This window comes from Fukomys damarensis, unplaced genomic scaffold, assembly GCF_012274545.1.
Source record: "Fukomys damarensis isolate Sample0158 unplaced genomic scaffold, DMR_v1.0_HiC HiC_scaffold_3, whole genome shotgun sequence".
In the NCBI taxonomy this organism is placed as follows: Eukaryota; Metazoa; Chordata; class Mammalia; order Rodentia; family Bathyergidae; genus Fukomys; species Fukomys damarensis.
Window position 1 is genome coordinate 42,444,525 of NW_022900915.1, and position 24,716 is coordinate 42,469,240.

A 24,716-nucleotide genomic window follows, 5' to 3' on the forward strand; every position below is an offset into this window, starting at 1 on the left:
AGGCAGCAGCAAGGGGAGTTCTAAGCCAGACCAGATATGCATATGCATGAATTCCCCGTGATGAATATATTTGTTATGTATTGCAAACATACACTGACAAAAAATTGGAAATATGTGTTTACTTCTTTTTTGTCAATTTTACATGTACAATTGTTTTTGGGGGAAAGTGTTTGCCAAACTTTGCACCCATCCATATTCAGAGACAAATATTTTTAGCAGCATTTCTTTTTTATCTCCTCAAGAATACATAAAGGCATAAAGGTAGGTGTTTATGAGATCATATCAAAGACACTTTAATAGTAGGATATGGATAGATTCGCTAAAAACTTGCTACATTGAGAGTTTGCAGGTGAATAAATAAAAGTCAGAATATAAAACAACTAACATAGTAGAATGATTTCTGTACAAATATGTACATTCTAGAATTACTTTCCTAGGTTAAATATCATGTGGTCTTATTTATTCGATCTGATAGTGTGGACTATGTTCCTGGAGCAATTCTATACAAATAGGATTTTTCTTCTCTATATGAAAAAAAACAGGTGTTCTTCATAGTCTCTTGTATTAAGAACAATTTTCTCAGTGTTAGCAAATTTCCAAAGGTTTTTATATCTCAAAAGCATATGTTCAAATGAAACCGATTTCATGTTCTCCTTTTTCATTCTTCTCTCCTGTGTTACCAAGAGTGACTTGACCTCGAGAATCTAGAACTGTAAGAAATCTAGATTTCTGTGGCTGGGGATTTATTTAGCTCAGTGTTGCTGCCGCCTGCCTGGCAAGCGCAGGGACCCGAGTTCGATCCCCGGTACCCAAAATCTAAAAAAAAGAAATCTAGATTTCTGAAGCATATAATGTCATTCCTCTTAACGATGGTTACATACAAAAGCCCATGACTGCTAATAAGTACATTTCAATTGCGTTTTCAGTCTGGAGACAGGTTTGACTGAACCAAGCTTTTTATTTAGAACACATGAATAAGGGTGTCAGTGACACAGGCGCTGGACAAGATGGAGAGCCCAGGCTGTGATTCTGAGGCTGAGTTTCTGAGTGATCTCTCTGGCGGTGCATGCTGTTGCCCCCTCTGTGGGCAGACATTCACTGTTCGAAGCAACAAGCCCTTCGATACTTGGACATTTTGGATTCTGTTCTGTTTTTCAAAGCAGCCATATCAGCATTCATCAACTGCCTGACATAGCGGTTCACTGATTTTCAGAAAGGCCATTCTGTAACCACACTTCCTTTCAGGAAGCCCGCCAACAAGTGGAAGCCCCAATGACTGGTAGCAGGGACTTTCCGGCTGGGTACGAAGCAGGATTGGTTAAACTAGGGCTAACTCTTGGGCTAATGGTTGTGCAGAAAAGCGAAGCAAAAAGAAAGATTAATCTATATTTTTCTCCATGACTAAGTACCTTTAAAATGAAGATGAGAAAGTTCATTCTAGAAAAATATTTTCTTATTTATAATTTAAATAAGGCTTATTCAGTTATTCTCAGAGAATTTCTTGTAAGAAATATTGTCAATTTACATTGTTAGAAACAGTTATTCAAAAATATTGATCATTTATTAAAATAATTAATGAGACATTAAAATAATTCACCTTTTGATAGATAATGAATAAGGAAACAACTAAACATAACTTCAAAATGATATACAAAAATAGATATGCATCGAGGAAATAAACCTAATTTTCAACTAATTATCTGCACGCTTTTTAAATTATGATAAGACTAAGAAATGTTTCACAAAAATAGCTAAAATTTAGACAGGCCAGAGATTTAGCTCAGTGGTGCTACCACCTGCCTCGCAATTACAAAGTCTCAAATTTGATCCCTGATACTAAAAAAAAAAAAAAAACTAAAATTCTTCAGAGCATATATATATTTGTGTATATATATATATATATGCATATATATACATATACATATATATTTAAAATCCATATCTATATACAATTTTACTCTTATCAGCACATCAAAATGGTCCTATAGCAATATTTTAAAGACCAGCATCAGGATAAATTGTCTTGAGTTTTATCTGTTGTTGAGGCAAATGAAAGACCATTTGGTGACATGCTACAAGGTTTGGTCTCCTGCTATATTAACAGCATGGTGCCTCTCTGTATTTTGGTGAGATTCTGTTATTCACCAAGATAAACTCAGGTACATCTTCAAAGTGGATCCAAATAAACAAATAGTTTCTTGTAGAGAAAACTATTCCACAATATCTTTAATAACCCAAAAGATTTCTAATGAACAGCAACGCTCTGTGGGCAGGGGCCCTGCAAACTCCCCAGGATACTCTCAAAAGCCACACAGAGGAGCTGATATCAACTAAAGGGGGTGAAAGTGACCCAAGCAGCTTTGTAATCCAGGGGTTGAGGTGCTGAGACTACAACTGTCTCACCTATTATAATCTTAATCTGAAACAAAATGAAAAACCTATAAACTCCAGGGGCTTGAACGCAGTCTTAGCTTCAGAAATAAGATCACCCATACCATTACCATCTATCTAGAAACTCCAGAAGTCGAGACACAGGGAGGGTAAATCTTGATACAGACAAATACAAAATGCAATGTGGGGTGACACTGCCTGCGATGCTCATGTTTCCCCTTGTGTGCTCCGGGGACCTCGTTTTGGCTGATACAGTAAGTATTTTGGAGAATTTTCATGTTTTATAGTACAGTACATAGAGCACACTGTAGTTACACGGCTAGACTATTCACCATTAATTCTTTGCTCAGCAATCCTGATGACGTGCGAAAATTTTAAATGCAGGGGAAGATGAAAGCAAGAAAACTGACTTTTCATTCATAAATATGCTATGTGTCAAATTCTTTTAAACTACAGTATTCCTACCTTGCTTTCTGATATATACATAAAAACAGACAGCTTTTCCCCCTAGTGCATACAGCAGAACCACTGAATGCTTTTGATGTCGCTAAATGTCTACAAGTAAGTAGGAATTGGACAATAATCTGAACAATTCATGAGGGATATTGGGGTATTTAACAACTAGTGATGAAAATTCCGTTGCTATAATGAAATCGCTACCAACTTCCACACTCAGCCACTTGACAAAATGGCTTTCTCCCAACTCCCACACTCAGCCCCTTGACGAAATGGCTTTCTCCCAGACAGAGTCAGTTTATTAATCCCCACTCATCTTTCTTTTATTTTTACTATAGAGAAAGCACACATGAAACTGCAGTATGTGCAATAAATCTGCATAGATTATAATTCACTTGTATTATAAGATGAAGGTGGGAGAATAAGTTCAGAAGGAAAGCCTATTTTCTGCCCCAAACAAATTGTATTATAGAGTGCCCAAAAGACAAACGATGCTCAAAAAAACCAGATAATATACCATAGACTAAAAATGCATTTATTTTGATAGAAGATGGTAAATTATAAGGGGGCCTGGTTTATTATTTAACATACGTGATTTTTTTCCTCTCAGATCCATGGAATATTGTACCTGACTCGGTATCAAGTATTTCAGATCTAAGATTTATTTTGTACCTTTGCAAACATCAGCTTCCTGAGTATTTCTTTCTCATGTCAAAGAAAAGAAATAGATTACACTTCTAATAAAATCACTCTTAATTCCTGACATCAAAAATTTGCCAAAAGCAAGTAAAATGCAAAAACTAAAAATTAGAGCCAGAGATGTGTGTATTAAATATATAGTAAACTAGATATGAGGTAAAGAAATAACGACAAGTAAAATACAGGAAACATACAGAATAAACTCAGAGAAGAGAAAAATTCTGCCAAATTTAAAATAGTACAATTATAGCTTAAAGCTTTGCTTAAAATAGACTGAACACATAAAAGACCTCCTTTTCATATACCCATTTTTAACCGCACATTTTCTTTTCAATAATAATTTTCATCTACTTTAAATGTTGGAGAGATATTCTGGATAAAGAACAAAATCAAAGGCCACTGAACTTAATAAAACTTCTGAAAAGCCTAAACTGGAAAAAGTACAGGTTCTCTTTTTTTCTGAGCTTTTGACTGCATTTGATTATTTAAAAAATTATTTCATTTCAAATGGGGTGAAAGGTAAAACAAGCACAATCTACAAATGAAATTTAATTCTCATAGGCAAAAGTGTGTGTGTGTGTGTGTGTGTCTGTGTGTGTGTCTGTGTGTGTGGTTGTGTGACCCAAGTCAAACTGGATTAGAGTCACATTAATCAATAAACTGGTTTTAATCAATACAGTAGTTTAATCGGCCTCAGTCTGTTTCCATGACCACAGTCAGTCATCTTCTGCCTCAGTCATTTTACTTGACAGGAAGTGTCGTGCTCCTACCCTAACACATCCCCTAGCTGGCTAAGGGTCTTGTCCCCCAGGATCTACTCAGAGAGAGAATTCCAGCCACTCTTCCTCCCTCTACTGCCTTGCCGTCATGTGCCCTCTCTTTATTCACTCTCATCGCCATAAAAACATATTACTTCTTCCCTCTAGAAGCAAACCCAGGACGCTCCTTTCTCCCTGCGTCCCTTCCAGCTGCTGCCTTGCCTTTCTTTTCTTTAGAGTGAACCCTGCCGAAGTGTTGCCTGGATTTGATGTCTCATCACCAGTTCTCTCTTGCATTACCTTTGAAATCCTGTGGCCTCCTGTCCTCCGCCTTCTCACCAAAAACATTCTACCAAGGTCCCCAGGGACGCTGACCCCATCCCATCTGAAAGTTCTCGAGCCTCTGCTCCCTGGCCCGTTAGCAGGATTCCACTCAGCTGGGCACTGTCCACCCTCCAAACACTTTCTTCACTCGGCTCTCAGGACACTGCATCTCAGTGCCGCACGTTCCCCACGGTGGCTTCCTCCCAGTCTTCTTCTGTGGTGATCACGTTGGCAACCTGCTGTCTGAACAGATCCTGCTCACTGCTGCTCCTCAGACCTAAACTCCCCTCATCCTCTGCCCCACTGTGGCCTCTTCTCCTGTCTGTTATACGGTCCTCAGCTGCCATCCCACATTCTACTCCAAACAGAGTGGTCAGGCTGCTGTTGACATGGGAGTTACCTGGCAGTTTCAGAAGCCTCAACAGCCCGCAATCCTTCAAAGCTGAGGTCCTAACTATGGCATCCAAGGCCCTGCACATGACACGGCCCATTATCTCTCTGGTCTCGTCTCCCCTTCCATGACCTTCATCCTGCTGCTTTCTCCACACCAGTGCCTGTGTTACAGCGCCAATAGAGCCTTTTTAACTCGCTCTCTCTCTCTCTCTCTCTCTCTCTCCCTCTCTCTCTCTCTCTCTCTCTCTGTCTCTCTCCCCCTCTCTCCTCATTTTCTGCCTGGTATTCTTTTCCCTCAGATGGACTTGTCTTCTTTCTAGGATCCCCTGCTCACATCACACTTCTGTTCCCTATTCCCATCCTGACATTTTTTTCCCAGAGTAATATTTAACTTCCACATTGACTCATTAAGCATTTTTCTCAGTACTGCCCAGAAAATTTCCTGGGACCTAACAGCCACTCACAATTATTTTCTAAATGAATGAATTACTGTTTTTTGCATATTACATTGGCTTTTGCTCAAAACCTTGTAGGTATTAAATGAGTCCAAGAGACCCTGCTTTTACTAACCCTCAGAAATCCATGAAACTCCATAAAGGATCCCATGATTCAAACACATTATCTGCAGGACTAAAGCACAGCACACCACACTGAACTGCCACTTCCTCTTCTCTGCTCCTTTATCCCATGTGACCCCAGGGCAAGCCTTTTCCTGAGAAGAGGAGGAGGCCTCAAGTTGAGGGTCCTTTAACCTATTCCGGATGAGCCTACTACAGTGGCCCATCTGTGGCCTTAGACAGGAATTCATATGCTGAAAGCAACCAGCTTTGAGCTAATGACACTTAGCATGAGGGTGTACACTGCGCTTATACATCCTTGCTTAATGAGGCATAGTATGCCCTGATGTGTGTGTGTGTGTGTGTGTGTGTGCATCTTGCTTGCATTGTTACTCACAAATGCTGCCTTTTACAATAAAGAGTTTTTATTTGAGGGTTCACACCAAAAATCCTACACAATTTTTGTAGAAGATCTTTTTCTTTCATAATAATTTTCACTGTGGTGTCTCATCAATAGCATAAGGCTATGTAATATTTAACCAAGAAAATAAACCTGTATTTCTCACCTGGAGCTGACACAGAGGTCTCAGACCTGTCTCCACTTTCCTCATCGGTACTTTCATCATAGATGGGATCTCGGGCCGCTGGGATTTCACAGCTGGATGAAGCTTCCCTAGAAACAGAAAGGAGGAATTGAAAATCAGTGGCTGACACTTGGTCAGACATCAGATTTACCCCTAATTAATTGTAGAAAATATTCATAGAAAAGCATCCTAATTAGATAAACACAGAGTGAAATAAGTATGCTTTAGATGAAACCACTTTAAAGGCTGCATATGAACGCTCCTAAGAACAAGTTTCTCTTATTTAACACTCTGGATGTTGGTTGAATACACACTATAAGTATTTTTTAACCACTTACTATTTTTATATCAAATACTGTTCTACCAGATTGTCTCTGTGGGTCATGGAGTGTTTGGTATTTTAATAATCCTGAACCAATTCTCAGTCCCATTTGCTTGTCCCAAAAGGGAGACACAGAGAGACCAATGGACTTGCCCAAAGTCACATACTAATAGACATTAGGGCCAGACCAGTACCTGGACCAGGACCACATGACATGAAACATTATGTTTCTTAGACTTTGCAACTAGCAAAGTCTGTGCTTCTCGGGTTCAGGGAAATAGATGCTAATCTTTTATATTTGCTTATGCCTAAATAATGGTATGTGTTTCAAGCTACCAGCCACTTGTCAGAGAAAGTTTTCCTTTGGAATCAAATGCACCTCCACTCTCACAGAAAATTTATTAGAATGAAGAGAGAGGACCACATGCTCAGAGAACATCAGTAATGCTTACTAAAAGTTAATATTTATCACCTGATTCTAGAGTGAACCATGACTTACACATCAACGTTACAGATGTGCATGGAACTCTTCAGTGATAGCCGAAAGACTGAATTCATGTTTCTTTTTTAGTGGTCTCTACAAATTAATTAAATAATACTTCAGTGAGCTTCCTGCTGCCTTTACAAGTGCAGGTGACAGAGAGGGCAGACTGGAAAGGTCTCCATGGAGTGCTCTATCCCATCTCATCCCCGGCTCGCCTGGCCCATGATCTCATGGTATTACAAGTTGGCCCCTAACTTTCATGAGGTTTTGGAGGAAATTCTACTCCTATGTATGCATTGCTCATCCAGAAGCAAGTGCTACCTTTCATGCTCCATGCTCTTTTCCAGTTCTTGAACTTCATTTAATAATTTATGTAGGCTTCTGATCTTTGATTTCTTCTCATTCAACACCAGAATAAACCGCTTGTAAAGATCAATCTCCAAGCCTTCTTTGGCGCTCACACATTTTTCAAATCTAAAAAAATTAAACAAGTCATTTAGTTTTTCTGAACATTAATTCAATGCAGTGTAATACACAAGAGGATTTCAAGAAATATTTGAAGGCTCATTTTGTATATGTGCCTTAACTGACTCAAAAGCTTTAGAGAGAGCTAAATAAACCTTAAAAATTATTCCTCGTTGGTATTCATAATTTATATTCTGACATAAAGATTAAAATGGAAACTAGTAGAAATAAAACTTTTAAAAAATTAGAATGCCCAAATCTAACAAATAATTCATATCTTTGGTTCAGTCCCAAAGCAATGTTTGCATATGAGGAATTTCAAAAGCACAAATGTTGCCTGTTTCCTATTCCATAATTAATATTATGGAATAGGAACCAGGATTTTGTTTGTGATAAAGTGATAAACTTAAGCTGTTTGATTTTCCTTCTACACTATAAACTGCTCCACAGGAAGAACATGACCTACCAAATTATACCTCTATGACCCATAACCACAAACATACAAATAGGCATAAAAACATATACACAAGTATCTAATTAAAGTACCCTACTTGATATTTCCAAGGAGATACTAATTAAAGAGCAAGTGTAAAACAAGGTATATCTTCAATTTTATAAAATAAGAGAAAATTGAGATATAATTTATAAAATGCTCTATTATAACTTTTCTACAATGCGCATATGAACTAAAGGAAGATTGTACTGCGTTTACTCTCCCAAGAGACATATAAGGTTGAAAAAACAAACCAGCAGAAGTTGCACATACTTGATTTACATGTATATATACTTACCATAAATAAACTCCTATTAAATAGATTTAACTATAAATTATTTCATGTAAAATATTCTTTAAAATATGATCTATTTCCCCCTGGTTTTCTTCCTATAACATGGCTTAATTATACTTCTGCTTTTTTACATAGGTATCTATCTATTCAAACATACACATCAGTAGCAGTATGTATGTATAAATATGTACTTTCTTTTCCACCTTACTGCTGATGTATTCCATGTCTCTGGGAGAACTGTACTTTTTCTTTTCAACACCCTGCTATGAGGTTTCCTTGACTCTTTTGCTAAGGTGCCAGTCGCCAGGCACTGGCTCAGGCCACACACCGACTGGCCTTGAAGCTCTTCCCCTTGGTAATGACTCCTGCCTTCTATTTGCATTACTGGTCTTGCCAGCTTGGCAGCCATTATAAATTCTTCAGAAGAACTGGGTTCCTGAACAGGGGTCTGCAGGGACTCTGTGGACGTGTCCCACCTCCTTGGATGCCTAGAAAGACCAGAAGGCCACCTTCTTAAGAAGTTGATGCCTGCCCCTCTTATCTCTTCTACTCTGAGACCCCTGCCAATGTGTGTAGTGGGCTGATACTTCAGTGTAGGGCATGTTCCTGTGGGCTGAAGGTACCCATGGGCAGAAAGCGGAGCCATGCTTCCTGCTCTGGATTGTTAAGTCTTAGATCTGTAGAGCTTCGTGACCAGCAATTTGAACCATGATCTTAAGGATCACACCATTCCAGCTGGGCACCATGGCTGCCTATGTCCTTCCTGTGGAGGAAAATGGCTGAGCTAGAAGTCTAAAAGGGATATCTTGCATGGAAATGGAAAACCAGTGATTCTGAACGTGGTCATGTGTCATTTAACAAAGGGAACGCCTTTTAAGAAATGCATCATTTAGGCAATTTTGGCTTTTTACAACCACCAGAGAGTATAATGACACAAACCTAGACGGTGTAGGTTGGTGTTTGGTGAACCTATGGCACGCATGCCACAGCTGGCTGTTTGTTACCACTGAAAGCTCTAAAAGGCTCATCATCACTGGAAGGGTCAACTGCTGGACAAGGCTACTTTATGCAATCAAGAGACACTAAATATGAGACATGCAAGCATACCACTGGTATAGCACAGAATACCAATTTCCAGAGACTTCTTCTTTTTAGCGAGCAGAAAATGTTCACTTTAAAATACAACAAAAGTATATGGAGCAAACAGACTAGTAACTGAGTTGTTTACTACCACTATCTAGTACTGTGTGCTTGCTATATATGACCGTGCTGTGCTTTGAACAGCTGGTTGTACCGCAGGTCTTTTTCCACCAGTGTCACCACAAATCTGTGGAGAACGGAGCATGTTGCCATGCTAGGGCAGCCACATCGTCAGGCCACAGTGATTTCCCTGCTCTGCTCTGACCCTATGACTCTAACATTGCATCTGTGTCCACTGTCACCTGAGGAACCGCGGTGCCCTACACGACTGGACTACATTCTATGCTCACTTGGTACGATTCACCACCGCAACAGTACTTCTCACCTTCACCAGCTTTTCTAAAATGCTGTTATAAAAGTATCAATAGAACAGCATTTCTTTCACCAAGAAAAGCTCTATGAAAAAGAACTACATCAAAATTTGGAAAAACTAGGCCCCAAAGTGAGGAGGTACGGCGAATGCCGATGTTTATTTTAAGCAGGGAAATATAACACATTTATGCCTCAGATATAAGGTGTTACATAGGCATGTTTTCATCTCCATGCAGTGTTCTCTATAGCAATACAAAGTTTACATGTGAGAATGGAACATACATACATAACACCAAAATACATCCTATGTAATTATAAAACTCAAACATGCACAAGGCTAAAAAATGCATAAAACATACAATAAGTAACTTGTATATATTATACCATCTTATATAAATTTTTAGAAATGACAGCCAATTGGTAATTTATGGTTACAATCCATATTGAATTTCCATAAAAATCATTTCAAAAACTCTTGATTGAAAGATTATGCACACATATATATATCAAGTTAATTCTTAAAATTCTATTAAAGTTAACATTTTATAAAATACTAACACTGAAAATATCAAAATAAAATTTCATATAATTTGCATAAACATATTGTTAACCTAGTTACCAGCATCAAACTACATTATCAAAAATACCATAATTTCTGTGGTAGGAAAAAAAGTAACAGAGCAAGATCAGGTGAGTTAAGCATGCTTGTTTTTAGCAAATCTTTAATATCGTCTTGCAACCAAACTTCTAATCACCAAACTGGACAACACTTCCCAGAAAAGTTGAGAGTGGTAGTTGGCTGAGATAAAGTAATACTGTAAACAGTCATAGTACACGAATTTACTCCTATTACAGTGTCATCAGATTTACAGAATGGTATGAGTTCATTCAATATCCAGTCTCTAGGACATAAATAGAATCTGCCCCATCTTATCTAATGCAAATCCTCTTCTGGAACATTATGATGTTTGTTACTTTGCCTTCCTGAAAGCCCTATGCCTCCAGATTTGGGCAGAAATCATTAGATGAGACCATTTATTTGGGGGAGACAGAGGATTCACTGGTAAGTCTAGTGAGATTAAAAGTAAGCTCATACCACTAACAGTAGTACCTAGAGCAGACTATAACTAGTCCAGAGACCACCTTCACGGCAAACTGGATGGAGCCATAAACAGCAACCAACAGGAAAGGCCTCGTGACAGACACTTCATCCTTCCATAAGTCAGTATGACAACAGTTTAAGGAGTAACCTTAACAGCAAGGTACCAAGCGCCTCAAACAACAGATGGTAATTTTTAAAAAGATTTAAAAAAAACTAAGTAGAGAAAAACAATAAATGTTAATAAAATACATTGGAGTGGCAAAATAATAAAATAGTAATAAAAAATAAGAGCAAAGACAAAGCAATATCATGCAGAAATAAAGCCCCAAATAAAATATTACATTAAATGAAAGTGCAAGACAAAACAATAGATACATAAATGTGAGCATATGTTACAAAAACTGCAGTAATCATAATACTAATAGTCACTCCTGGCCAAATTCAGATCTAGGTCAGTGTTGTATAGCAGAAGAAAATCTGAGCAGAACTGGGAGGCCAAAGAATGACAAAAAGAACTGGGGAAAAAAAGCAGTGGTGAAGATGTAATAAGGCCGTGAGCCATGAAGAAGATGGTGAACAGCTGTTCCTCGCCCTTTCTGATGACAGAACAAGAGGAAATGGCCTTCAACTATGCCATGAAGGACTCAGATTACCAAGAGATGGAAGCGAGGATTTCTGGCTGTGACTGCTCCTCAACTCTCTGAAGGGCTACAGCACGGCATGACGCTATCTCCAGTTCTCCAAAAGATCAGACTGAATTCATCTGGCGATAATATGATTCTATCTCAAAGGCAGAAAGACAAAGTAAAAGAGCTTTCAAGGTCTGCTAATGATTCCTCGAGTGTCAACTCGATTCACTGAAAACTGCCTCCAATTATGGGTTTAATAACTATAACTCAGAATAAAGCCAGAGAATTTCTAAATTGGGCTCTGAGAGCAAACAAAAGACCTATTCAGTAACATGGAACTTGAGAGCTGTTATTTGAAATTAAGTAGGAAAATCCAGTGACATAAATATGGCTAATAACCTGACTATTCGTATACAAGTTCCCTAATGTTTCTTACTATGTTTAAAATTGCACAGAATTAATCCAGTAATGCCACTTGTTCAAAATGGAGCAAAACCACAATTAGTACATTGTAACTAACTACAAATAACAGCAAATATCCATGTTAAAGTCCATGCATTAAAGCTCACTGCTTACTAACCCTAGAATCCCTTATTCCCATTCAAGCCTTGTTTATCCTTTACTATCACACCCAATGGAAAGTCTTTCTAGTTGCCTCTGATCGAAATAGTGACCTACACTCAAATACCAAAGGACATGTAAAAAAGATCCACAAAAAATAAAGGAGAAAGTATCCACAACTCCAGAAATACACTGCATACACTAGTACGCTTCATTTTCTCCTTCTAGATATACTTGTATAAATACACAGCATAGCACATTTTGCAAATGACAGGCTAGTATTCATTTTTTGGTGATTGTAACACTCTCTATGTTAATGAGCACGTGTCTACACAAATGGTTTTTGTTGCTAGCATATTCTACCTGGCATTAAATATATGCCAGACCCTTGGCTCCTGAGGGATTCCTATCCCCCTGTGTCCTTCTCCCCTCTGTGACGCCACCTCACTTCCCTGTGCATTTGGAACACTGTCGGGAGGAAGCGATGGATCATGGGTAGACACTGCCCAGAAAACTAAACTGGGGCTGGGCTTAGCATCATGGCCCCAAACCTAGTTATTCTCGTCTCTATGTGCCCAGTTACCTTACTCGGTACACATGTGTCCCATTTCTAAACTCTCTAAAGCAGTGGTGGTGACCCTACGGACACACACAGCCCTCTCTGTCGACATGCCAGCCAAGTTGCCGCAGCAGCTGGGCCTTCAGGTTTAATTGCAGTGTTGACACTTTGCATTTGGGTTGCAGTTTGGGCACTCGGTCTCTGAAAGGTTCACCATCACTACCCCAAACACTCTCAGTCAATACGACTTCTTATGGAAACTGGAGCTGTAAACTCTTTTGCTTATTTCCCAGGGAAGGAAGACTCCAGGGAGGGAACACCAGGAAAGTCCTGCCTGGCCAGGACCAAGACTTATTTACAGAGCCTTAATGTGCCCATTTTCTCCTCACAAAGGAGAGAAAAGCACATTTGGGAACGACACAAAACTGCTCATCTAACAAACAACAGCCTGGATGGTCTGGAGCCCTGCCTGTAGCTTCCCCTCAGTATCACACACTGTCAGAACCTGCAGAACACATGCCAGCCAGCGTGAAAACCGCCAGCAAAGGAGACAGCTGGAGCAGCACAGTGAGGCAGGCGACAGGACACAGGGAAATCTCCAGCCACAGCGAGACAAAAGCATTTCGGGCGGTGCAGGAAGAGCAAATCGAACATCTGTGCTCCACATAATCTAAGTGTCCGTCTTGGCCGCTGCTTCACAGCACAGGGTGCGACTGTCTTGCTGCTCCATCCCCTTCCCCTGCTGCTTTCAATTCCAGGCCAGTGCTGCTGCATGCTGATGAGACAATACCTCTTTCAACCTCTGGCAGACATTTTAGAGCAATTTGTTCAAGGACCCAGGACCAGTCTGTGTTTCCGTTGGCAATGTGTGGATCAGTTGCCCTGTCACCCTGAGAATATTTTGAGTTTAAATATAATGGCTTATCATGATCATAGTGCACCTCCTTTAATTTGATGCATTTCATTTATAAAATAGAAAAATACACCCACACTCAAAAATAAGCCTGAAACATGCTTTGCAATATATAAATTTGAACCAGATTCCTATAAAACAGAAGCAAAGGGGAAAAGTCTAGTTTCTACATTGCACTATAATATATAAACTTTGAAGTGGCCTCATTTTTGTATGGCTTACATATTATTCAAAAAATTGGAGATAAAATTAATTTAAAGCTAAAAGACAAAATAAATACTTCCTTCATAAAATAAATGAAAACTAAATATAACCAGGTATTAGCAATTGAATTTTACATGGTTTGCAATAATTAATGAATGTTACTGAGTGTGCAGAAAAATATTTTACTTTTGTTGTGGCATACATACATGAATTGCTATAAAACCCTGTGCTTTGTTTCCCCTGTTCCCTTATTAATGTCCTGTAGAGAGCCAACACAATGCTTGGCATACAAAGATTCTAAACAAGATACGTGTTCTTGTGCTTGAGAGCAAATAGCTTAAATGAAAGAATAAAAATTACTGGCTGTGATCATTATCAGCATTATTAGACACAGGCCACATAACTACAGCAAGAGTTATCACAGAAGCACAAGCACATCGCATAGTCTCGGGAGGGACAGCAGGGTTCACACATGTATTTTATCTCCTCCAAACCTCTTTTCCATAACAGAACAGTGCAAAGTATATCCTAGGCCAGCTTAGAGGCTAGTTTATTTGAGAAAGTTCATTTCTGAGATGCTACATAGCTTTTTTCTTCATCAATTAAAAAATGAGGGGCAAAGTCAGGAAAATAGCCACAATTATTTTGTCTTTTACAAGTGCTTGTAGATAAATTTACAAGTCTCTTCCAATGCAGATGAAAACAACACTGAGATTCCACCTCACCCCACAAAGAATGGCTGCTATCAAGAAATCAATCAATAACAAATGTTGCCAGGGTTGTGGGGAGAAAGGAACCCTTCTCCACTGTTGGTGGGAGTGCAGATTGGTGCAACCACTATGGAAATCAATATGGAGATACCTCAAAGAGCTGGAACTAGAGGTTCCATTTGACCCAGCCATCCCTCTGCTGGGTATCTTTCCAAAAGAATTGAAAGAATCATATCACAGTGGTATATGTGCACCCACAGTCTGTAATAGCTAAAACTTGGAAATAGCCATTTGCCCATCAGTTGGAGATTGGATAAAGATGTGGTTTTTTTTTTATATAAAATGGACTACTACTCAGCATAAAGAATGATAGATTAGAGTCATTCATAAGAAAATGGATACATATTGAGGATATACTCCTAAGTGAAATAAATAAGTCACACATGTATAAATACCAAATAGTTTCTCTGGTGTAAAAAACTATAATGGTACATAGATCCTACTGGTATAATTGACAATGTGAAATAAGAAGAAAACAGCTAAAGGTGTAGAGGAAGTGGGACGGGTAGGTGAAATGAGATAAGGGAAAAGAAAAAAAATGAGAAAATGAAAAACTAGAAATAAAGTATTTACAAATAGAGAAGGGAGGAGGAGGTGAAGGGAGGGCAGGGGTATGGGGAAGAAATGAGAACCAAGACCTGTCACGTAAAGGCACAAGATCCCAGTGATGAATGTAACTGCACTGTATACCTAAAATGTACCAATAAACTCAATGAGAAAAACAAAAGAAGTCTCTGGTTAAGCTAGACAAACATCACGTAATGCAGCTGCCATTCACTGACTCCAAATTAGAAGTCATTGCATTCCTTATAGTTCACAGGGCATCACACGTGTCAAGAACCCACCCTGCTCATCAGCCACACCCCTACCCTCGCTGCTTACATTTTTTATTAATATTACAATAATGGGTTCAGATCCTTAATGCCCAATTACTTACTTTTCTTAAGTCTGTCAGTGCTACCAAATTCTGAACAACTCATAATTGTGAATACACTCTCATGAACAGTCACTAGTAACTTGGTTCAATAATTTCACAAAAGGCACAAATAATAGCTTTCGTTTTAAATAGAGGCTGGTCCACACATATGACGTATGCAGAAGCCTTTCACTTGGACCTAGGCAACATGAAGCACGTTCAGGGTCTCTCTAAGGCAAGCACACGGGTACTCACCGTTCCTGAACATCATTCCAGTCTCTCAGGAGTCTTTCATTTGCTTCCTGCAGGTGCTCATTCTTGGCTTTGTTTTCTGCGATGCTGTCCAGGCAGTAACAAATAATTTCTCTGATGACCTCAGCTGGGTTTGCAACTTTCTCTAAGTTGAAGGAACCGAGACTAAACTGAAATGGAAGGAAAACATGAGGATAACATCAAAATTGAGAAGTTTGGTTTTAAAAATGCACAAATTTTTCTGAAAGGAAGAAAAAGTACATGATTCAAATCAGTACATTTACCACATATTAATGCAGTGGACAAAAAAAAAAAAAGAAGAAAGAAAGAAAGAAAGGAAGAAAGAAAGACAGACAGACAGACAACATGGCTATTTCCCACCAAATCAACAAATAACCTGAAAATAATCTTTACAACATCAAGTCACTCTCTCTAGCAGAAAAGAAAGCAGCATAAATACTACTAGACATACTACACCATCTGTTCACTAAAGCCTGATTTTAAGTCTGCTCAGAATAAGAAAAGGAATTATACATGAAGACTTTTAACTCTAGATTCTGTAAATATAAATACTGAATTGGAACTACTGAAGAAACATCAAAATTCTGGTAATAGTTCACAGAAAGATCGTTTCAGAAACAACTAGCCTGTGAACATCACACAATAAATACTCTTTTACCCGAAGTCTAAAGTTTACTACTATGAATCAACAATAATAAAATTAATTGTCAAGCTTGACAACTTTTATATAAGGGTAAGACTTAGAAATATGGCGAGTCCCCTACTGGGGGCACTTGCACATAAAATAGTATAATACAGCTTTCATGGCAGGAAGGGAATACAGGCACTACTCATTTGGCTGATTAGAATAATGAAATGCAATGTTAGTAATAACAATTAAAACGTTCCCTAATGTAAAATTAGAATTATTATAACAAATAAGAAAATAACAATTATTATGCAGTCATCATGTCTTGGTAATTTTGTTCTCTAGCCAGGCACAGGTACAAGCTCATTTACTCATCAAATCTTCATCTGTTACACAGATAAGTAAACTGAGCTTCAGATCAGGCGCTCTACACACTGAAGGGATGAAGCCAAGACACTACACACCACGCTGTTTCCTTGTTTCTTGATATAAGAAGGCAGGCTACCTAGGCACTAGTGAGAGAAAGAATTCAATTCAGAACTAGTTTGCAATTTTGAAAAAGATTTCAATGCACCAAGTAAGTGATATAAGAATAAAACCAGAGTCCTTTGTTTGTATTTGGGAGTTTTTGGATTTTGCCTTCAAGATCACTAATTTCTCTTATGCCATGTATCTACTGAGGACATTCCCAAAATATATCACTTTTAAATGCTAAGAGACTGAGAAATACTTAACAGTGGTTGAATTCTAAGAGAAAACTGTGCAATTTACAATAAAACTACAATTCGCCAAAACAGAAGTCCAACTTTTGTAATAGAAGTGGAATTTTACAAATGATTTCAGGAAATTCCTTTAATTTAGTATTTATGTATAACTCCAGAGAGTAAACTCTTCTACAAAAATTATGCTTGCTAACTTTCTTTAAATCTTCAGATGGGAAAATATGGGTAGAAGATTATTTAGTATTACAAAAATCCTATCAAAAGGTTGATACTGATGCCTCCTAGGTGTTAAGAGACATTTATACTTCTTAAAATGTAAAGAAAAACAATAGGCTTCTAATCCTAGTTGTTTGAGGTCTGAGGTATCTCCATATTGATTTCCTCAGTGGTTGCACCAGCCTGCACTCCCACCAACAATGGAGAAGGGTTCCCCACAACCCTGCCAGCATTTGCTGTTGGTTGATTTCTTGCAGCCGTTCCTTCTGGGGTGAGGTGGAATCTCAGCGTTGTTTTCATCTGCATCTCTCGAATGACCAGTGATGTTGAACATTTTTTCATATGCTTATTTGCTGTTTTTACTTCTTTGTCTGAGAAATGTCTGCTCATTTCTGATGCCCATTTTTTAATTAGGTCTTTATATTGGGGGGATCTGATTTTTTTTTAAGTTCTTTATATATTCTGGATAGTAGACATTTGTCTGAGAAACAGCTGGCAAAAAATTTTTCCTACATTGTAGTTGTCTCTTAGCTCTATTGATGAATTAAAAGAATCATACCACCGTGACATATGCTCACTCTTATTTATAGCGGCACAATTAGTAATAGCTAAAACTTGGAAATAGCCTAATTGCCCATCAAGTGGAGACTAGATAAAGAAGATGTGAGGTTTTTTTTTAATAAAATGGAGAACTACTTAGGCATAAACAATGAGAAACTAGAGACATTTATAGCTAAGTGGATGCACATGGAGGACATACTCTTAAGTGAAATTAATAGGACACATATAAATATCAAATAGTTTGTCTAGTGTGAAAAACTAAAAGGATCAAAAATTATAAGGATCAAAATGTATAACTGATATTGTGTAACGGAAAAAAGTTCTAAAGGTGTAGGGGAAGTGGGAGGGGTAAGGGAAAGGTAAGAAGGGAAAAGAAAAAAATATGAGAAAAGGAAAAAAATGGAAACAAAGTCTTTGTAAAGAGGGAAGAGTGGATGACAGAGAATGAAAGGAGGGCAGGGGTATGGGGAAAAAAATAAAAACCAAGATACATCATGTAAAGGTACAAGATCCCAGTGATGAATGTAACTGTGTTGTATGCCTAAAATGTACCAATAAACTTAATGGGAAAAAAAGAGGCAATTATATATTACAAACATATTTCAGAGAATTTTCAAGGAATAAATGTTATTGTTCAAGCCACAAAGAAATTATGTATATATTTATATGTGTGTATTTTTTTAAAAAAACAGCCAAGCAGATCATGCCTGTTTAACCCTTCAATTTATCTTGTCTCTTCGCATCACTTAGCAAAGGAAGAGGAACCGGATCCTTTTGTTTTTCTTTTATTTCAGTGAGAACACACATTTTCATTAGACTCAAATATTTTTTCTGTATTAAGCAACTTGAGAAATGGTTAACAAAAAAAGACTTGAAAATATTCTAAGAAATTTATTGAGTTGAAATCATTTCACATTATTTGTCACCCTGACTTTTATATTTTTCTTAAACTTAGAATGGCCAAAAACATTTGAAGTTCATAAGAATGAAACATGAGTCCATTTAATAAGCATAAATTTAAATGGGGAAGTTTTATTTATGCAAAGAATAAATAAATTGAAAGAAACTTTGAGAATTTACCTTTGAAGTTTCTTTGAATATAAACACATAAAAATGTTAAAGACAAAAGTCATCTGTGGAAAACTACTTCATTGATTTGATATAAAAGAAAAAGTAAGCTTTTATTTTAGTTTTAGGTAACAGATTGCATTATCATCAAAACAACCCCATGATATCTTGTATTCTCTTATTATCAAAATTGTTAGGCAGCTTTCACAACATGAATAAAGAACTCACCCACACTTTGATCTTGATTGAAGCATCTATAAAATACACATGCAAACACGAACACAAGTCCTTTCCTCTACACTACTCTTAGATACCAAAGAAGAGGCCAATTCTAAAGTATTAATAACCGCTTCTGTCAAAGTATCACTCAAATGCATATATTCAAAATTCCAAAGAAATATTTTAAATCTTTTTTTCCCTTGGCTTTTCAGTGCAAAATAAATTTCAAATGGTATTTCTTCTTAAGAGTAGGCAATCATTTTTGACAATGATTTTCAAGTTATAGTCACCATTTTCTGGTCTTTTAACAGACATAAACGTGGGAATTTTCCTAACAATACTTATAAAGATTAACTTTTTTCTCTTTCAATTCTCAAACAAGTGAGAGGTACAATGCTGGCGCACCCTGCTCACACACGCACGGCTCAGAGCCAGGGTGGGAAGCACTCTTCCACCTTCCTTGCTGCCATCCAGGACAACTACACTGTGATCACCACTGCGCACCATGTGCCTAGACGTACCGGACTCAGGATATTTCTGCGTTCTAGCTCTACCTGCAGCTTGGCAACAATGGCAGCAAAAAAGTGGCAAATTAAGTATCCTTTTTAACACCAACAAATCCACACAAAAGGTATATTGTATTATGTCAAATCCTTCACTTTAGCTTCTTGTTTGAGAGGATGAGCTATTAGCACAGCTGTTCTTTTTATTAATTATGTAATTTTCAGAGTCTATAATATAGAAATATGACTTCACCTAGCACAGCAGAGTCAGAATCCACAAGAGAAAGAGAAAGAAGTTTTAAGAGCATATCCCTTCCTTTAGAGTCATGGACAAAAGTAAGTGTCTTTATGCAATCAGTCTTCAATCTTTTTAAGAGTTCAGAGTATACAGCAAACCATGCTGAGCACACCCCTTAGTCCATACTCACAGATTTTAAACTATGTCTTCATTTTTCATTATAAAAAGACTGAAAACTTTTTAAAGGTTAACGGTAATCATAGTGGCTTGCATGAATTGCCTTTTAATGGGTACATTCTAGCTAATAACATAATTGTAGAATTCTTAATATAATCTGCATCAAAATCTCAATTTCAAACCACGTAACCCATATTCTTTGTCCAGGGCTTTGTTTATTTGGATATCTGTCCATTGGCGAACCCCTCCAGCGCAAGGATTAACAAGCTGTGACCTAGTTTCCTGTCTAGAATACATCCACTGAAAGGTTTCCCTCTCAGAATATTATCAAAGTAGACTAGATAAGCTTACAGAGCTAAACCTTCATTACAGCCCTGGGGAGCAACATGTGAATTAAAGGGAAAAGAGGAATAATGGTATCTTGATGTTATTACTTGGCAAGTAATGGTCAGATTGGATTTTACTTTCTCAGTAAATTTACTCATATCAGAGAAAAATTTACCGGTAGCTAGAAATGAATACACACAATTTAAGAAGTAAAATATATCCACTGTCATTTATAACACAGAATATTGTATCTACTACAGACATATATAGAATTATAACACATAGTTATTAAGATTTAAGTAATGCAAACATGAAGCCAAATTATGGAAAATAGTTATCAAACAGTGTTTCCTTGGTGTAGTTTTATAATAAGCAATGATTAAATATTTTGACAGAACCACATAAGTACTAAGGTCTTTGCATCATGAACTCTGGTTCCTGTTGACCTTCTGAAAGGTTCATTTGACATTTACAAAATCAATATTACAAATGAACCTCCTAAAGCAGCAGTAACATATCTAAGTTGACAAGTGGTATAATTTATCTCACAAAGCACCCAGGACTGAGAAAAGGATACCAATCGGGACCCCAGAAGAGATAAGAGAGCTATAATGTCAGACTACTAATCTCACATTTCCAAATAAAATACTACCTTGAACAGATTCCTCAGGACTCATGAAAAAACCTCAAGCTGATCTAATAATCAAGCAAGGACCTGAATATCTTAGATGCTTATACTCAGAATGTAATCATCTAGAGGCTGTTTTGGCTTTTGAAGTTTGAGGTCGGTGTTGCATGTGCCAGTGGCACCACTTCAAGAAGGAGCTGCATGCATGCGTAATACCGACACTGAGGGGAGGCTCTCCCTAGAGAAACAGCCGTGCAGATTTTCAGTATGCTGAATTACTATGATGCGAATGCATTAGCATTCTAAGATCATGTTATATTCATTAATATTTTAAGTAACACCTGAAGACTCTTATTATACTGTTCATAGTTGCAAAAATCACTAATGAGAGTCAGAAAATCTAAGAGAAAAAAAGACAAAGGCAGAGACAGAGACAGAAAAGAGAGAATGAGGGTGGCAAGATCCCAAGTCCACATGGTAAGGAAATCTCAGGAGCTAGTTTCACTCAAAAGACTATAAATGTTCACTCTATTATTTCCTTAAATAGAGGGGATGAGTCTTGATTCACATGAAAACCACCAATACCGAGGGGAGTGGTGATGAACCTGTGACACACGCATCATCGTTTTTCTTTTAAGATAGAAGATGTTAATGTCTGACTTGTTTTTTCAAACTAAAACCTCAGTATCCAGGTTTCATTGCACTGCTGGCATCTGCCATAAGCAGGTGGGTTTGGGTTGCAGCCTGGCACTCAGTCTCTAAAAGGTCTGGAATCTCTGGCCTGGGGGATTTATCTTAGCCTCACGACATGTTTCAGTGAATAATGAGGAATTGTTCTATGTATGAACTCACCCAACTAGGAGGCTGTTCTGATGATAACTGGAAACGGCTGCCTACCATTCGCCTGCTGCTCTACCTTTTGGAAGTACACAGGGCTGAAGAAATCTCTCCTGGGTTGCCTGGCACTCTTGTAGACTGCATCATGTTCATCTATGACATCTTCTCGGTATGTTCAATCTTCTTAGGTCCGGAATCACCCTCTGACCCACCTCTCATCTTCCCCTATAGAGCAGCTGGGCTACGGGCAGTTCAATTCCCACTGTTACACCTAAACTGAAAACCTGCACGGCTGTTTCTCTAGGGAGAGCCGCCCCTCAGCATCGGTATTATGCACGCATGCAGCTCCTTCTTGAACTGGTGCCACCGGCACATGCAACACCGACCTCAATCTTCAAATGCCAAAGCAGACCTGTCTGACCCCCTGCCTGCTGACTAATTACGCAGCTCCCACCTGGATTCCTACTAGGTCTTCACCATTCACTCACTCAGATGCATGGGTGGTCTCGTGAGGGGGGAGGCATCGATTATAACACAGTGTTTACTAGTCTTTCTTAGTACTGAGCTAAAAGTTGCACAAGAATAAAGGCTATGTGCATTAGTTATATTTCTATGCCCATTCTGTGTGTGTGTGTTTGTGTGTGTGTGTGTGTGTGTGTGTGTGTAGTGACTTTTGTTATAACTAAAATAAATTTCAAACTTCTTACTGTGGCCTACAAAAGCACATACACTGAGAAAGGGTGCTATCTATTATATTCATATGCATACATATACATATGTAGAAAGCTATATATTCATATATAAGTGTATACAGAGAGAGACAGAGACAGAGACAGATTGATTTAAAGAAATTTTCTCACCCAATTCTGGAAAGTGGCAGGTCCATAACCTTCTGGGTGGGCTAATGCGATTGAGACCCAAGAAATCAGTCTTTTGTTCTCCTGAGGCCTTCAACCAACTGGATGATGCCCAGCAACCTCATGGGGGGACAACCTGCTTCACTCCAAGTCCACTGGCTTGAATGTCAGTCTCACCCAAAACAGACACGTGCAGAAATCTGACCGCATGTGAGAACCATGGTACAGCCAAGTGGAGTCATCAAACTAATCACCACAGGCAACAAAAACTGAGGCTCTCTAGCCAACCACTACACACATATACAGTGGACCCTCATACGAATAACTTGGGCTAATCAGGTTAAAGGAAGATTCATCTGCCTCTTATTGTCTATAGGTAATGTATATATTTATTATCTATTCTATGGATATATATTATACATGCCCAGGTAAACATCCAGATCTCAGCTGCATTGACTTACAACCAACTCAAGTTGCAACCAGCCCTTGGGAACCGATGGGGTTTGTAAGTCGAAGGCCGACTGTATCTCAAAGCAAACCCTTCTTAAGAGGAGACCCTTCTCTGGCGACACTGAGACTGCAGCTGTCAGCAGAGCCTCAGCAGAGCCCTGCCTGCACTCCTCACCCACAGAGATGGACACAGGGAGGTGGCTCACAGTGACACACTGGTAACAAGCAGTCCCTGTCGCCCATATACCATAAATACACACTCGGTAAAATGACCAGTGCACAAAAAATCAAAATGCTCTTAATCTCATACCCCTATAATCCCAGCTAGTATCCATTTTTCTCCTCTGGTCACGGCAGATCTTTTCCCAAAATGCAGTTCTTGTCTGCCCTGTATAAATACAACAATTCCTAGTCACACTTAACTATTTAAGCCTGTTTAACTAAACTTAAAAATTTAGTTTCCGGGCTGCAAGTGTAGTTCAGTGATATAGTCTGTGCTTAACATACATGAAGTCATAAATTCAATCCTCAAAAAAAAAAAAAAAAAAAACCATCATTTCCTCGGAACCAAAATCATATTGCAGTACTCAGTTGCCACACACAGCTACAGAACAGAGAGTATACATCCAGAATCTGGATCACCTAGAAAGTTTTCTAGAACACGAACTGGAAAATCTGAGTGGTTTCTAGAAGCTGGGAGGTGGCTTTCTAGAAGATGGGCTCCAGAAAGACCTCCGTTGGGGGGCAGCCTTGTGGCATTTGGAGCATACTGAGGTGAACCCTGCATCAGTTGTAACCTAAAGAATTGCAACAGCAAATCCATGCTGTTCTAAGACAGTCTGTCTGTGCACACTTGTTACCATAGCAAGGGAAGATGAACACACCGAGTCAGGGTCCGTGATGGGCTGAATAACAGACCACCAAAGGAGTCCGGGTGATAATCCCCAAATTTGCGAACACTCCCTGACTGCAGAAATGATTACATACAGGGTCTCAAGAGGAGACCATGAGGAATTACTCAGTGGACCTAATGCAATCTTCTTATAAGAGAAAAGCAGGATCTCAGAGTGTGAGAGTGGATAAGCAAACGAGAGACCGAGGATGTGATCCCAAGCTAAGGAATGCTGGGTGCCTCGAGATGTTGGAAGAGAGGAGAAAAATCGCTGTTTTGGATACTTTATTACGATGGTAACAAAACTAATGCAGGAACTTTGCTGATTCTTCCTGATCTCCAGGTCTCATCATCCTTTACTTCATCAAAGACTACTCAGGCCACGGTGTCCTCTCCTGCACGATGGCTCACCGTGCTGTAAGGTGCACTCCTCTTCCTACTTTTAGTTCTCCCAAACTCACTCTGCAGAGCTGGTTTCATAATAAAGAAAAGTAACCTTTAATAAAACTGCTACTCTTTGTTCTTGTCTTGACCAAGTGTTTGTTCAGGACAGAAAGAACCTAGAAACTACCTCCAGAAGAAGACTCTGGCACCCCAAAACCCAATAATTTATTTGGCTTAGCCAGGCAGGAGAAGAGGTAAGGCTCACTGGGCACATTTCTTGCGTCTCCCTGCTCCTCCTTCCCTCCCTCCCCTCCTCCTATTCCTCCCCACTTCCTTCTCCTCCTTCTCC

At 38.6% G+C, this 24,716-nt stretch overlaps 1 protein-coding gene across 5 annotated transcripts in view; it reads right to left on the minus strand.

The window, feature by feature from the left end:
- Window positions 1-24,716, minus strand: part of Xrcc4 (X-ray repair cross complementing 4) — a 251,954-nt gene that overhangs the window by 144,483 nt on the left and 82,755 nt on the right. For all 5 annotated transcript variants that reach the window (XM_033767841.1, XM_033767839.1, XM_010637143.2 and 2 more), the window contains exons 4-6: window positions 15,643-15,809; window positions 7,290-7,442; window positions 6,145-6,251 (exon numbers count right to left, since the gene is read on the minus strand). In XM_033767841.1, coding sequence (XP_033623732.1) covers window positions 6,145-6,251; window positions 7,290-7,442; window positions 15,643-15,809 — 427 coding nt within the window. The remainder of the gene's footprint in view (window positions 1-6,144; window positions 6,252-7,289; window positions 7,443-15,642; window positions 15,810-24,716) is intronic.